The 16310-nt window shown below is 44.1% G+C and overlaps 1 protein-coding gene across 2 annotated transcripts in view; it reads right to left on the bottom strand.

The window, feature by feature from the left end:
• The window catches only part of NOL4L (nucleolar protein 4 like), a 1816355-nt gene that overhangs the window by 212522 nt on the left and 1587523 nt on the right, over positions 1 to 16310 (bottom strand). For both annotated transcript variants that reach the window (XM_044090353.1, XM_044090354.1), the window contains one exon: positions 168 to 356. In XM_044090353.1, coding sequence (XP_043946288.1) covers positions 168 to 356 — 189 coding nt within the window. The remainder of the gene's footprint in view (positions 1 to 167; positions 357 to 16310) is intronic.

Below are 16310 nucleotides of genomic sequence, written 5' to 3' on the forward strand. Positions count from 1 at the left end.
TACTCGATAGTGTAGCTTTGTACTTGTGGCATTTGCAACAAGTGTACGGTACCATTTACATCAAGTTACACCATTTGTGTATTATGTGCATCAAAAAAGTCATACAGTTCTCACACACAAATAAATTTGTCATTTTATAAAGGAAAGAGTACGTAAAGTACACATACATTGAATGCTTTTAGCCGTTCAGGGTCCAGCCCCTCTGAATCATTAATCTTGTCATTGTCCTCATGATCATCATGGTCATCGTCATCATCATCAGCAGTTGGTGCTCTACTGACCGACAAGTCTTCAGGACAGCTGCCACTTACTTCAGTCTTTACAGAATCATAGCTTCCTGAACTGTACGGAGGAGACTATAACAGAAAAAAAATGTGATTTTCATGTCAGAATATTTTCTGTTGGATGCACCTAACTACTGTCTTTTGAAAGCAGACATTGAAGATTGCCCTCTTGACTGTATTAAGGCTAGGCATGATAAAAATATATATACACATTTTATAAACACACACAGACACAGAGACACACACACACACTGGAGGGATAAAAACGTCAGATATATACTGTATCTTGGTCTCACCTGCTGTCAGTTCCTACTTCAATCATTAACTGCATTAGTTTGTTGGAAACAAGTACCCATACAACAAACATTCAGGTATTAAATTTTTACTGCCCACCTACCTACAATGTATCCATGGACAGCACAGCCTGCATTTAGACTCTATGGACTACTGACTGCATCTGCTTCCTACTGAATGAAAAGGGACACAGTAACTCCTCTAAACATATGGCCTTTGGTTCAAATCCAGATTTCACATATGCAGGTCATTATCTTTGGGCATTCCTGTTTTAATTAATCTACAACACCTGTGTAACAGACAAAAACATAGAAGAAAAACTACAGCAACATAGTGTGATGTTAATTTCACTCCATATACATAGAAAGGTTTCCCTGCTTCTAATTAGCATGGGCTGCTTACAAAACAATTTTGTATTACATAAAAGAATGTGCCAAACCTGCACATTTCGAAACCATATACTACCACCTATTGTCCAGTTAACTAAAACACAACATATTACTAACTCACAGGCATGTCCAGTGTAGAGATATTGCCATTCTATCAGCTGTACTTGTCCATACCCAAGCATGCATTACTGCATTTATGAAACAGGTACATTTATTTTATGCTGCATGACCTGCACATTTTTTGGGGGTATGTGTAGTAGAGATACAGCTCTCTTTAAATCAGGTTATTTTTTTCCTCTTCTTCCAATTCTGTAAACATCAGTTACAGTCTATAAACCAGCAGGCAACGCATGCACATGAGTAAACGGAAATAACACGGGGAAGAACAAAAAAAGCAATGCAGTAACAGTGCTTTTTCTTTTCTAGGGCCAAAAATATCTGCATGCAAACATTCTGCCTCAAAAAAAAATTGGGATAAATCACAATCCACTAGCACTGCACTAACACTAGATAAGAAATAAAAACAAAGATTCTACTCATCTGTCTAATCCAGGGGTTCCCAACCTTCTTGATACCAAGGCACCCAAAAAACTGCTGTTTTTCCTGCCAAACCCTGAAGCATCCCTGCATTACTATGTCATACTGAATGTCACAATGATGATGAAGGAACATGCAACAAATAATGGTTGGTTAGGTGAAAGGGTACAAGCTGGTATATTTGAGAAACTTGTTTTATAACACCGAAAAGTGCTGCCACCATTTCTGTTACCACCAGATATAGCTTGATGTGCATAGTTATGAGAACTTTAACAAAACTTGATCTGATTTACTTCTCAAAAAAAAAACAATATATTCCATCATATTTTCCTCCATTATACTCTCCAAGACAGACCAGAAGATTTGTCCACTTTGCTGAAGGAAATAGCTGAATTAGGGCCAGGACCTAGCGTCTGCTAGTTGCCCCTTTCCCAAGAGCCATGGCATATTATTACATGCTTTGTGATGCATTTCAGAACTTTTTATAGCCTTTTGACCCATGTATGTGATGTTCCTCTTCACTAAATTTCTGATGAACATTTAAATTTTAAAGGCTTTGTTGGATCCAGCACTAATTCCATGGTGCAAACATCAAAGGTTTATGTCATCTGTGTTTTAAAGTTGGCGTGTGAGCCTAGTACAATCACAAAATACTCACCTACTAAAGTCTGCATGGTACATTTTAAGCTAATTCACTAGAAATATGTATAGCTTCCTGTCCTGGTTTTTATTGCTGGTTTTTGTCAGTATGTGACAGGTAATCCTTGCAACTGATGACAGTTTTTGAGTTGACATGATACTGGGCCCATCATAAGCTGTATGTCTTTCTTTTGCCACGAATGTAGTGCTACATTTAGTACTTTAAATTCAGGGGTTGTAGAACAAATGAAGCAACCACATAAGGGTTACTTCAGCACAAGGGAAAGGATCCAGTCAATCTAGTAGCTCTCCTCACAGTATAAATGTATCTCCACTTTCTTTTTAAATACTTCTTCTTGCAAAACAACATGATACATGCAAGTCTGACCTCTAGACTAAGCAGATTCAACTTAGATTAGACTTCAAACTCATGAAGAACTCTGGAACACTCTGCCTACTGATATAACTATTACTACCAACCTATCCGATTTTAAACCAAGACTCAAATGTAACCTATCCAAAACAAAACTATGCTCTTGTACTAGTTCAGGCTAGTTTTTCTCTCTCTCTCAAGACTATCAGCTACATTGCTTAAACACAATCACCCGTAGGAATACTTCCCAGACTTCACATCTATAACAATGCAAACAACATCTAAGGATTTGCACCAATAAATAGGATTTCACTCTGACATTCTCCTCAAGTGTGATTGACAATTCTTTGATACGAAGATGTACATAATAACTTTTAATTATATGTAAACAGCAGACTATCTTATGCACGTAGATGTATATTGCTGACTCTCTTCATATAGTGTTTGTTGTAATTTCTCTTAGATCAATGTAAAACCTGTTTACTTTATCATATCAACTACTTCTACTGTCATGAAAATTGTATACTAACTCATAAATGTATTTGTCTACAGTCATATATTTAAATGTGGAGCTTTTCTGCCCAAGCTGCCACTGAAAAAGGACTTGTGTCCAGCCTGACTTTCCCGGTAAACAAATGTAAAATAAATAAATAAAATAAATGAAACTTTTGTGAGTCACTCTACAGCCAGAAAAGTACTTTCAGTGATGATTCATGAAGCAAGATACATCTGAAAATTTCTACACTCTGACTGCTGACTTCCCGCCAAGGGACTGACCAATCAGTAGTGGCAGTGTAAGTGTGGGAGGCAGCCAAAGCTTTGTGAAGCTGGCCGGTTGCTGTATCATAGGCAGAATACAGCCCACATACCTAAAAGGCTACTGCAACACTGAGAATGATGAACATTGACTGATTAGTTAATTAAGTGGGTAAAAAAAGAGCAGGGTGGGAGGAGGTATTACAGCTGTGTTTCTAGAATCACCTATCTGGTAGGAATTAAGAAGTAAGGCAGTCTTCTTAATAAAGATATCAGCAAAGTTACTATCAAAGTCAACCATAGGGCTACCATGCATACAAGGCTTGAAAGGATCAGGTAAGTGTACCAACCTGTATGATGCATATTATAAACCATTCTCTCCAGTAAGTGGCAATACTGCATTGAAGTGGACCACCTCCCTCCCCAGGATAGGTCAGCTGGTGTCAGCTGCTCACTCCCACCCTCCCAAGCCTGTCTCCTTCATCCATTCTCAGAGCATGTGGGTTATAGTCGGGACTTCATCTCTTTATGTCACTGAATGGGGGAGGGGGAGTATTATTTTTGTTGTTAAAATTTTCAGTCATTTTAATACTTTACTCTAAAGGATAACATTTACGTTCAGCCATTTCAAGCTTATTTAAAGGAAACAATTTATCTTCATTCATTCTGAGCTTTTCTCCCATTCTTTGATACAGTTATTAAAGTCTGAAAACACAATAAAAAACTCTCTAATAGAATCTTGAACCATCATTCGGATAACTGGAAGACAATGGAACCAGCAGCACACCCAAATTTCAAACAAAAGGTGTCAGGCTTGAATCATAACTGAAAACTGAAAGTTTTAAAGGATTTTGAATAGTTTGAACACTCAACTTTTATTGAAAAATACTTCAAGGTTAAAACAAAAGATGAGTGAACCAGCATGCAGGCAAATCCAGTGATACACTGGCAGAGTCCAAAATGAAAAAAAAAATCACTGGATACCAGGACTGAGTGAGCTAAAATTCTTTAATAATTCTTTAATAATTCCAAAATAACTTTTCCAGATGCACAGAGTGAACTGAAGTCCTTTAACGATTCCAAGCAATTTCAAGATACGCAAGTAAAAGTTCACCCAGAGGGCTTACTCAGGCGCATAAATCAACTAGCTTCTTCAGGCGCATAAATCAACTAACTTCAAGGTTAGAAAACAGTAGATTGTGAATATTACACAAGAATATAAAGTACAGTTTTGTACCTACCATAAATGTAGATGTTCGAGGATCTCCATTGCTGCAGTCCTGACATAAGAGTATTCCGCTGCCCACCATCGGCCCGAATACCAAAGGGCTAGAACCGGCGTCGGTCATCGGCGCTCGAGACTGACATCAGTACGTGCCAGTACAAATGCGCATGACCGACGCCATAACCTCAGTCTTTCTTGCCTCAGACGTCAGAATGCAAAAAAAAAAAAACACCACCCAAACCTCAACCTAAAAAGAAAAAGGGGGAAGGAGGGAGGGAAAATTGGACTGCAGCAATGGAGATTCTCGAACATCTACATTTATGGTAGGTACAAAACTGTACTATGTTCTTCGTCTCCCATTGCTGCAGTCCTGACATAAGGGTAGAATCCCAGAGCAACGGAAAAAAGGGAGGCTGGTCAACTAAATAGCAGTAGGAGCTGCTGACATGCCCTGTAAGATTGCAGTGGCAAACCCAGCCCTAGACCTAGAATAAAGAGGTAAATGATAATGCTTTGTAAAGGTATGTACAGAACTCCAAGTAGCTGCTTCTAGAATGTCTTTAGTAGCTACCCCTCTCATAAAAGCAGTAGAAGTGGCCGTAGTCCTAGTAGAATGAGGCCTGATCCCAACTGGAACATTCTCACCATGATGAGAGTAACAAAAAGCAATACAATGGCTAATCCACTTGGAAATAGTTTGTTTCGAGACAGCTTTCCCTCGTGAAGTCAAAGCAAAAGAAACAAATAATTGTTGAGAACTCCTGAACTCTTTGGTTCTGCTCAAATAATACCTCAACTGCCTATGTACATCCAAAGAATGCAAAACTTTTTCCCGTCATTTTGGGGTTAGCATAAAAAGTAGGCAAATGTATAGACTGGTTCAATGCCACATTAGAAATCACTTTAGGCAGAAAAGTAGGATTAGTACGTAAGGAAACCCTGTCATTGTGAAAAATCAGAAAAGGTTCCACTGCCATGAGGGCCTGTAATTCAGATACCCTTCTAGCAGAAGTAATAGCCAACAAAAAAGCAGTCTTCCAAGACAAGAACTGCAATTCAGCTGTAGCTGCAGGTTGAAAAGGAGGCAGAGTCAGCTTTTCCAAAACAAAATTAAGATCCCAGGTAGGAGTAGGAGCTCTCCGTGGGGTCTGATATTCTTTGCCCCTCTAAGAAACTGTTTAACCAATGGATGTGAAAATAAAGGAGGGTCACAATCATAGTGAGCAGAAATAGCTGCAGCATGCACTTTTACAGAAGAGAAGGACAAACCCTTGTCCAATAAAACAGTCAAATATTGCAATGTACAACTCAAATTAGGCAATTCGACATCAAAGCCTTTAGCTGAACTCCAAAGAAAAAATCTCTTCCATTTACCAGCATAAACTTTTCGAGTACTAGGATGCCTGGCTTCCAAAATAACATCCAAAACTTGTTGAGGGAGCTGAAGGTCCTCCTTCTCTAAAACAGAAGCGCCAGGCTGTCAGGCGCAGGGAGTGCACCCTGACATTGAGAAAATGATTGTTCTCCTGAGACAATAAATGAGGAATCTGTGGCAATGGCCAAGGTGGTACATGAATCAAGCTCCTCAACAGAGGGTACCAATGCTGACGAGGCCAATCCGGTGCTATAAGGATCATGCAAGGCTTGTCCCTCCTGACTTTCAACAGCACCTGTGGAAGAAGAGGCAAAGGAGGAAAAGCATACACGTGAAGGTTGCTCCAACTGAAGGATAGTGCATCTATTTTCCAGGCTTTCGGATGAAATAGCCTTGTGCAAAACAGTGGCAGTTGGAAATTTAGAGGAGAAGCAAACAGATCTATGTCCAGAGTTCCCCAAGCCATTGTCAACTGAAGAAATACCTGAGGGTCCAATTTCCATTCGTGAGGATCCACAATCTGTCTGCTCAGAACATCTGCTAAAGAATTTTGTGCTCCTGGCAGAAACTGTGCTCGAAGAGTGATGTGCAGATTCAAAGCAGTTTCCACAACAGCATTGCTTGTCTGCAAAGAGGGTAAGAATGAGTTCCCCCTTGCTTGTTGATGTACCACATGACCGTCGTGTTGTCTGTTCGAATCAACACCAGTCCTGGTTGAAGTAGGCTTTTGAATACCTCCAAGGCAAATTGAACTGCCAGCATCTCTTTCATGTTGATATGCAAGTGAAGTAGCTCTGGGGCCCAAAGGTCTTGAATCCATTTTCCTCTGAAATGAGCTCCCCAGGCTGACTCCGAGGCGTCTGTCGTTAATATCTGACTTGCCTCTGGTTGGGTCACAGAGAGCCCCTTGTTTAGGTGACATTCCTGAGCCCACCACAGAAATTCTCTCTGAATGTAAGGTAGGATCCGAATGACAGTGTCCAAATCGTGGCAGTGTTGAGTCCAAACGTTCTTGAGATACCATTGTAGCTTCCTCATATGCAGTTTGGCATTGGGAAGTACTAGAATGCAAGATGCCATGAAACCCAAGGCTTGAAGGACTGTCCTTGCAGTCAGCCTGGACATTACTGATAGCTGTTGGAAGTATAGGTGAAGATTCCTTTGTTTGTCCGGGGTAAGAAACGCCATCTGAGCAGCTGTATTCAGTTTCACACCCAGAAAACACATCTCTTGTGAGGGTACTAGACTGGACTTTATTTCGTTCACAGAATACCCTAGGCATCTGAAAACTGTCATTACATACTGCAGATGTTGAAGAAGTTCGTGCTTGCCTTGAGCCAGAATCAAACAGTCGTCCAGATAAGGATAAATTTGAATTCCTGCTAGCCTGAGAAAAGCTATTACTGGAGCCAGGACTTTCGTGAATACCCTGGGCGCAGTAGACAAGCCAAAGGGCAATGCAGAGAACCAATAATGCAAATTCCCATTCCGAAACCTCAGGAATTTCCTGCAACTGGGCCTGATAGGAATGTGAAGATAGGCCTCTTTGAGATCCAGAGTCACCATCCAGTGATCTTTGCCCAGCATAGGTAACAGCTGTTGCAGTGTTAACATCTTGAATTTTGGAATTTCCAGAAAGGTATTTAGAATGGACAAGTCCAGAATTGGTCTCCAAGTATTTCCTTTCTTTGGCACTAAGAAAAGACGGGAATAAAACCCCGTGCCTCTTTCTGCAGAAGGTACTTCCTGTATTGCTTCCAACTGAAGCAGAGAAGAAATTTGAGTCTGCGCTTCCAGTTTTTGCTGACGAGGCACATCCGGCATACCTTTGAAAGGAGGGAATGTGTGAAAATAAAATTTGTAGCCTCGATTTATTATGTCCAAAACCCATTTGTCTTGGGTAACCAAATGACAATTCCTTTTGAAAAATCTCAGTTTTCCTCCCAGAGGGGCTGCCAGCAAGGCAGAGTCTGGCAGCTGAAGACACGGGTCATTGGGTCTGTTTCCGAAAGGACTGACCCCTGCCCTCCCCAGCAGAAGGGGTAGAAGAACTCAAAGACCTAGAAGTAACAGGGCCCTGAGAGGAAGCCCTACCCCTACCTCGCCTCGACCTGCCCCTAGACTGATAATCCGAAGAGGGGAAAGACCAACCCTTAGCAGGCCAATTCCTACTGAACTTAGGGGGCTGAACCTGTAAAAATCCTTAACTGTCTGCATAGACTTAGCTTTTTCCTCCATTTTTTCAAAACTGACTCTACTGGAGGACCAAAAGAACATCAGATTGTAGAGGAGCATCCATAATTCGAGCCTTAACATGCTCTGACAAGGTCTGATCTTTAAGCCAAGCATGCCTACGAATGACTGAACTAGTAGCAGCCACCCTGGAAGAAGCTTGTAAAGCATCAAAACCACACTGCAAAGAATGCTTACCAACTTGGTCTGAAGCATGCACTAAATCCTGAAGCTCCTTACATTCAATACCTCCAGCTAAAGCATCTACTTTACATTTCAATTGGCCCAGCAAATAATTTTGATACCGAAGCATATGAAACTGACAATTTAAAGCTCTCATAGCCAAAGTAGAAGAGGTATACAGTTTTTACCCCACCTATCCAGGGCCCTAGCATCCTTGTCCAGAGGAACTGGATTCTTAACCACAGAAGCCCTAACCCCTTTGGGGCCTTGAGTAATAGTTTCTGGATCAGCCCTAGGACTCTTATATAAGTACTTGTGAGCTTCCGGAACCCTGTAGTATCTGTCTGGTTTAACCGGGGCAGGAGGCAGAGAATCTGGGTTAAGGGCAGCCTCAGAAAACACATCCTGAACAACATCCAGTACAGGGGGAATAGCCAAGGGCCTATGCTGAGGCAAAAACAAGAATTCTCTCAGTCTTTACGGAATCAGAATAATCCTGGCCCTCCCATTTGAAACGTTCCCTCATGGAATGCAAAGTCTCAGAGAAAGAAAAATCTTCTGGAGGGGACGCAGAGGGAGTAGAGTCCTCAGTCTCCGAATCAGAATAGGGAGGGAAATCCTGAAGTTCTTCTACAGAGGAATCTGACTCATTGGAAGACTGAACCAAACCCTCCAACTCTGGCTCTACCCTGGGCCTCTTCGCAGGGGGCATAGAACCCCTAATTAAAGTAATCAAATCTTCAGCCATCTTTAACATGTGCTTCCTAGGAGCAGGACCCTGGGGACACGCACCAACAGGGGCAGACTTAGACTTAGAATGGGCTTTGCTATGAGAAGGAGGAGGCCTAACTACCCTATGAGGGAGGGAACCACTGACATCAGAGAAGCACCCTCAGCCTGGCCTAACACAGGAGAAGCCACTTCCTGCAGTAACAAAGGCTCCCCTTGAGACTCAGGTAAACTTTCAGAAGGAGCCGCTGAAGTAGCCAGTGGTACTACAGAACCGGCGTCCGGAGTGGCCGCCTCATCCTGTTTGGACCGCAAAGACTTTTCTTTGCGTTTCTTAGAAGAACCAGTCGTCGGAGAATCCGACGGCATGTTATAATTACAACGTTTACCAAACACTAGCCTAGCACAGTCTAACCGACGTTTAATAGTACGTTTGTTAAAAGTAGCACAAAAGCGACACCCAATAACGTCGTGCTCAGGCCCTAAACAAGGAATGCAGAGTGAATGGTAATCCCTATGAGGAATCTGTTTCCCACAAGAAATACAGTTATTAACTTTTCTGACATCCGTCAATACTGAGGCAAGAAAAGACAAAAATGTCCCCAAAGGGTACTTAGCCCAACTTGGTCTCCGGTCTGAAACTCGAAAACCGACAATTCCAGAACGCCGAACGGCACTTGCAAATGCTGCTTCTGCTTAGGGACCATGCGGCAAGAAAGACTGAGGTTATGGCGTCGGTCATGCGCATTTGTACTGGCACGTACTGATGTCAGTCTCGAGCGCCGATGACCGACGCCGGTTCTAGCCCTTTGGTATTCGGGCCGATGGTGGGCAGCGGAATACCCTTATGTCAGGACTGCAGCAATGGGAGACGAAGAACATCAGCTTTGCCAACAACAAAACTCTGGAACTGTCAAACAGCCAACACTGGAATACATCTGTTTAATGCATTTATGTAAGCACAAAAGGCATGGAACATGGAAAAGGAAACAAAATGAACTCACTTAACCAAAACACCATACAGCCTTACACTTTTGCCAAAAGATTATCTACTAAGCAAAGTATGACATAAGCCAGTTCAGCCATCTGTATAATAGCAAAATGAGACTTGTTCACAATGAGATATATGCTCACACTTCATCAGCTGATCTGTGAGAAATCCATCTGCATTGAGTTAAGCACTGGAATTCTCTGCTCCTCATCACCAGACTGGCTATTTTTTTGTTTGTTTGTTTTGTTTTGTCTGTTGAAAAGTCCATGGAACAAAGCCCTGCTCCAGTATACCAGCTGGTTGCTTGAGTATCTACAGTCACAGAAAAATTGTTTTGTCAGGCACATCGACAGATCTTTTATTGTGGGGATGCTTTTCTCCTTTCTTAAGCTACTAAATTCATGGGGAAAAAAGATTCTACAAAATATGCATGGGCTGTACCTCTGGAATATTTCAAGCCCCAGGGCACTATTAACGATCACATCATTTGGGAAAACTGAGTGAGTACCTCTTGTATGGAAAGCAATAAAGAAAATACTGGTGAACACGTTTTCCAGATGGAACCAATGAAAACAAGACTCCTCAAGTCTTCAGGACAGTAACTATGTAAATGTACCGCTACAATACTTGATAACCTGAATTGTAACTTTAGTTATTTCTTTGACTCATAAAAAGAAGTTATGTCTTACCATAATGTTCCATCTGTATTGCAGATCTTTATTTATTCATTACTGTTAGGACTTTGGTTCCGTCCTTGGAACCGACACGGCCATTACCAAGCTCGCGCCTGACAAAAACACTCAGCTAAGACCTACCCACAATGCCCCTCTCACAGTCTCTTCAGATTGAGTTTGCCCGCCATTATAGTATAGAAGTAACAAAAGTGATAGTAGGAGGCTCTGTCTGAGCAAATACCTTAACTCATAAGGAAATCCTAAAGTCCACCAGGAGTCCAGGCAGGGGGAAGGAGGGTGGGAAGTAATGAATGAATAAAGATCTACAACACAGATGGAACGTTATGGTAAGACATAACTTCTTTATCTGATGTTGTAAATCTTTATTCATTCCTTACTGTTAGGACCGATTCCCCAGCTACTTGAGTCCTGGGTGGCCCTAAGGAAGGACATTCCGGAGCACCATAGAACCAAAGGATGCTCATCCCGTGAAGGCCAAATCCAATTTGTAATGAGTGATAATGGTATGAGGTTTTACCCAAGTGGCTGCTGCGCAGATATCATCCAGAGGTTCTGGAATGAAAAGCCATTGAAGTAGCCATCGATCTAGTAGAGTGAGCCTTTATTCTGGAAGGTAAGGGCAGTTTGTACTGATGGTAGATAAAAGTAATGACGTTTCTGAACCAAGAAGACAAAGTCATTTTGGAAACGGGTTTACCCAATCTGGGTCCTGCAAAGGCCACAGACAATTGATCCGTTTTTTCTGAAAGATTTAGTTTTGTCCAAGTAGAAAGGAAGTTGCCTATGAACATCGAGGGTATGCAGAAGGTATTCCCCTCTATTTGAATGGTGAGGAAAGAAAACCGGTAGGTCAATAGACTGATCAATGGAAAACTCAGAAATGACCTTGGGCAAAAAGGAAGGGTCAGTACGTAGGGACACTCTTTCCCTATGAAAAATCAAGTAAGGTCTCTTGACACTCAAGGTCTGCAACTCAGATACTCTTCTTGCTGAGGTAAGGGCTACGAGAAGAAGAGTCTTCCAAGACAAAAATTTTATATTACAGGTGTTAGATGGCTCGAAGGAAGGACTTGTTAATGACTGGAGCACCAAAGACAAGTCCCATGGCTCTATAGGAGGCTTGACCGGAGGTTTAATATGCAATACTCCTTTCATGAAGCTTTTGTGCAGTCAGTGTGACATAACAGAAGAACTGTCAATTCCATTGTGAAAATTTGCAATAGCTGCTAAATGCACTGTAATTGTCGATGCTGAAGCTCCTGCATGCAATAGGGTAGACAGGTACTGAAGGATCTTCTGAAAAGGCATGGAAAAGGGGTCTATGTTATATTCTTTGGCCCATCTAGAGAACCTAGTCCACTTACTAGAATAAATTTTCCTGATGGAAGGTTTGTGTGAAGCCAGAACAATCTTGCGAACAGGGGATAAAATATCAGGTAGCCTGGCAATCACTGGAAGTGGAGAAACCAAGCTGTGAGCTTGAGGCTGTGGAGATTGGGGTGAATCAGTCCTTGAGGATGAGACAGCAGACCTTGGGATTGATCCATGATCCACGGGCTGTGAATCAGATGAGGCCATAGGAAAGGGAACCAGACTTGATGGGGCCAATTAGGAGCAATGAGGATCACTCTGCTTCTCAACCTTTGAGCTTTCTGGAAGAATTTCGGGATGAGGGGAAATGGGGGAAAGGCATACAGCAGACCCACGGGCCAATCGTGCATCAAAGCATCCCTTGGTGACTCCCTCTGAAGGGGGATCAGGGCAAAATAGCTTCTGCATTTCTTGTTTAGGTGAGAAGCAAACAGGTTAAAGCAAGGCCTGCCCCAATGACAGAAGATCTGATCCGCTATTATAGGGACTGAGGGACCACTCATGAGGCATCAAAATGTTCCTGCTCAGATTGTCTGCAATAAGATTGGAGCTCCCGGGAATGTGCATTGCTATGAGAAAGCAGTTGGAAGCCATCACCCAGTGCCAAATTCTCATGGCCTCCTGACACAGGGGGTAAGACCTGGTTCCGCCTTATTTGTTGATGTACCAGACGACTGACATGTTATCTGACTGAATTGCAATGGTCCCAGAAGGAAGGGATGTGGGAACGCTTGCAGCGCTAAGAGAACTGCCCTCAATTCCAGGGCATTTATGTGCAAATTGGCCTTCATAGGGGACCAGGTGCCTTGGACTGTCTTTCCCTGGAAATGCCCCCCTCCCCACCCTAATAGGGAAGCGTCCGTGGTCACTGTGGTCCTGGGCTGGTGAAAGCAGAACGGCTGACATCAAAGATTTGATTCTGGCTTCATCCACCAAAGCATTTCTTTCTTGCAAAGGTTTGTAAGGCATATCATGTCGAGTGGGTGGGTTAAGATTGACCATTGTGATGAAAGGAGCCACTGTACTAGTCTCATGTGCAACCTCGCCAGTGGTACTATGGTAATGGTTTCTGCCAAAGCTCCCAATAGCTGTAGTACAAGGCGTGCTGGTACAAATGTCTGTGGAAGGAGGACTTGAATCTGGTTTCTTATTTTTGAGACCCTGTGAGGAGGAAGGTAAGCTTGACAGGACGTTGTGTCGAAGATTGCTCAAATAAATTCCAGTGCTCTTGTTGGAGACATTTGTGATTTGTCCATGTTGATCATGAGATCTAAGAGAAGAGCAAGGCCTTGAGTGTAAGACAGACTGAGAATGAGGAGATTCCTGGTCATGGCGGTAAGCAACCAATCGTCTAAATATGGAAACACCTGGAATCTCTGTAGCCGGAGATGAGCTACTACTACCACTCCCATACATTTGGTGAACACTCTGGGGGCTGTCGAGAGACCAAAGGGCAGTACCCTGAACTGATAGTGATTGGCTCCCAGCCGGAAGCGGAGAAATCTCTGAGAGTGTTTGGCCATCTTTATATGGTAATACGCATCCTGGAGGTCTACAGAGCACATCCAGTTGTCCTTCCCCAGAAAGGGGAGAATGAACTGTACTGTGACCATCCAGAATTTTTGAGGTTTTATGAATTTGTTTAATAAGCAGAGATCCAGGATTGGTCTCCAGTCCCCTGTCTTTTTTGGCACTAAAAAGAACCTAGAGTAAAACCTGGATCCTCTCTGGTCTAGTGGGACTGGCTGGATGACTCTTTCTTAGCAGCTTTTCGATTTCTAAGGCTGCAGCATCCCTCTGACTGGGTGGGACATCGGGGATTCGTTTTACGGGTCTGGGAGTAAGATCGAATGGGATATGATAGCCTCTGGATATTATTCTCTGCACCCACGCATCCGTTGTTATGAGTTGCCAGGCCTGTAGGTGCAGGGAAAATCGACCCCCGACTGCTCCCAGAGGAAAGCAATCAGGCCACAGTTCAGAAGCGCTGGAAGGGTCGGCCGAAGAAGGAATCTTCAGCGCCCTGGTTGCGTGGACCCCCTCTGCCCCAAAAGGGGCATCTTCCGGATGAGTTGCCCCCTCTGTCCCAGGGGGGATTGCTCATTACGAGTGCCATGAAAAGATCCTTGGGACTTCTTGAATCACGATTTTCCTCCACTCTGATTCCTAGAGTAGGGTCTCTGGGGGGGTGGAAAAACACATGACCACAGCAGACAAGGTCTTTCCAGCCTTGTCACTATGTGATAGTGCGTCTCTTACTTTGGGACCAAAAAGGGAAGATTCGCCAAAAGGCACATTGATGAAGGAAGATTTAAAGTGGTCCGCGAAGTCACACAAACGCATCCAAGCATGTAATCTCATGACGATGCTTGATGCGGCTGCTCGAGCTGCCCCCTCGGTAGTGTGAGAAATGAAGCGCATTGAGGAGTTCGAGATGGATTACAGGGTAGCCAGCTGAGAGGCAACAGTATCACGCATCTCCTCAGGCAGTACAGCTGCCAAAAAGGCAGACATTTCTGAGATTAGGTCTCTTTGGAGGCAAGTAAAGTGTGCCAAATAATTCAACCACCGAATGGCAAAGGTCGCAGAAGTGTAGGCCCGCTTCCCCAGTCTGTCCATAGCCCGAGACTCCCTGTTTGGGGGATGAACAGTGGCACAATTTTCTGCCAGTTCCCTCTTGGTGGCCGCCAACTACCAGCTGTTTGGACCAATTGGGCTGGTCTTCAGGAGTGGATAAAATTTTATATGGCCTCAGGGGGACAGGTTCTATGTTGTCCGGAGCCTTCCAGGCACACTGCACAATACGTTTAATAAGCTCATCCACAGGTGGGGTCACCCAGGATGTAAATGGCCGAGCACGGAAGGTCTGCAAGAACACCGATTCCTCCGAAGAAGGGTTGGAGGGCTTCCCATCTCCCCTCTGCTTGAGGATCTTGAGAATTTCTCCAAATGAGACATCTTCTCGAGGGGACCGTGGGGACCCTTCTCCCTCATCGCAATTGGTGTCTTTGGTGATGGATTCCTCAGGGAAGCAAGATGTTTCTTCTTGCAAAGTTTCTTCTGGGGTAGCTCCCCAGTGGGATCTTCTGAGGAGGACTCCAGAGAAAGGGTTCCCTTCAAGGGAGGGTCTTGCGGCTCCCGTGCTCGGGATCCCAGAGTAGGGGGTTGGGACAGCTGCATGCTAAAAGGGGGTTCTGGTGTCGATGCCAATGGTGCCAAGTGTGAGCTTGTTGAAGCAAGGACCCTCTCCATCACCTGGAAAGCAGGCTCGCCTGAGGAGGGATGGGAACCTGGAACTGAGAAGGACAACCTCAGAACTCGGGTCACACACTGCCCTGAGGAGCCTGCCTCCAGGTGAGGAGCTCTGAGAGGACTGGTAGCTGCCGGGGAGCTGTGGCCATAGATGGTGCCACCGAACAAAATAGGTGCCAAACTAGGTGCTACGATGCTGACAGCCCAATCACTGCTCTGAGAGTGCACCAGTTCCAAAGAAGCCGTTGCACCAAGAGTAATCGGTGCCGACAGGGAAGCATCCGCTGTCGGAGCCGAGACAGAATGCACTGGGATGGCCATTGGCACCAAAGTCTCAGAGACCTGGGAGGAGGCCGGAGGAGGATATTCAGGTGAATATGCCACAAGAGCTTCTGCTCTAAGAGGGAGGGAAGACCTAGCCAGGGTGGGTAATCCTCTAGCTGCCAAACGCTGGTCCACAACCTTCACTACATCTTGTTCAGAAAGACTCCTGGTGGATCTGAAGGAAGCTACCAATGGAGATTCTAGCCTCTCAAGAAATGGGCTAAATTGCTGTCCCAAAAAGGGGTCATAAGAAGGAGAATATCTGGTTCTGGGAAGGTGCTCGACCTTTATAACCAACGGTGTCAGTATCAGTGGAGCCATATAAGACATCAGCACCGTGTCCTGGGATGGTGCCAATGCAGGTACAGTAGTCAGAGCCTGTGTCAAAAACAAGGTCGGCACCGAGGGGGATGGTGCCGAAGCTGGTACAGTGGTTGGAGTCTGAATCAAAATTAAAGGCGACACTGAGGGAGAATACATGGACCCTGGTGCCGAAGCTGTCTGCGCCGAAGGCGCAGGAGAAGCCCAGTGTCGACTCAGTTCCGAGGAGGACGGAGATGTCGGAAGTGAGTGACTCCGTTTCTCTTTATGTTTTTTCACGTCCTGATGCTTAGGAGGTGGTGAGACCTCCATCCCAGAAAGAGCCTCCGAGAAGGGTGTT

This window comes from Protopterus annectens, chromosome 12.part0, assembly GCF_019279795.1.
Source record: "Protopterus annectens isolate FY-2018-M chromosome 12.part0, PAN1.0, whole genome shotgun sequence".
Lineage (NCBI taxonomy): Eukaryota > Metazoa > Chordata > Ceratodontiformes > Protopteridae > Protopterus > Protopterus annectens.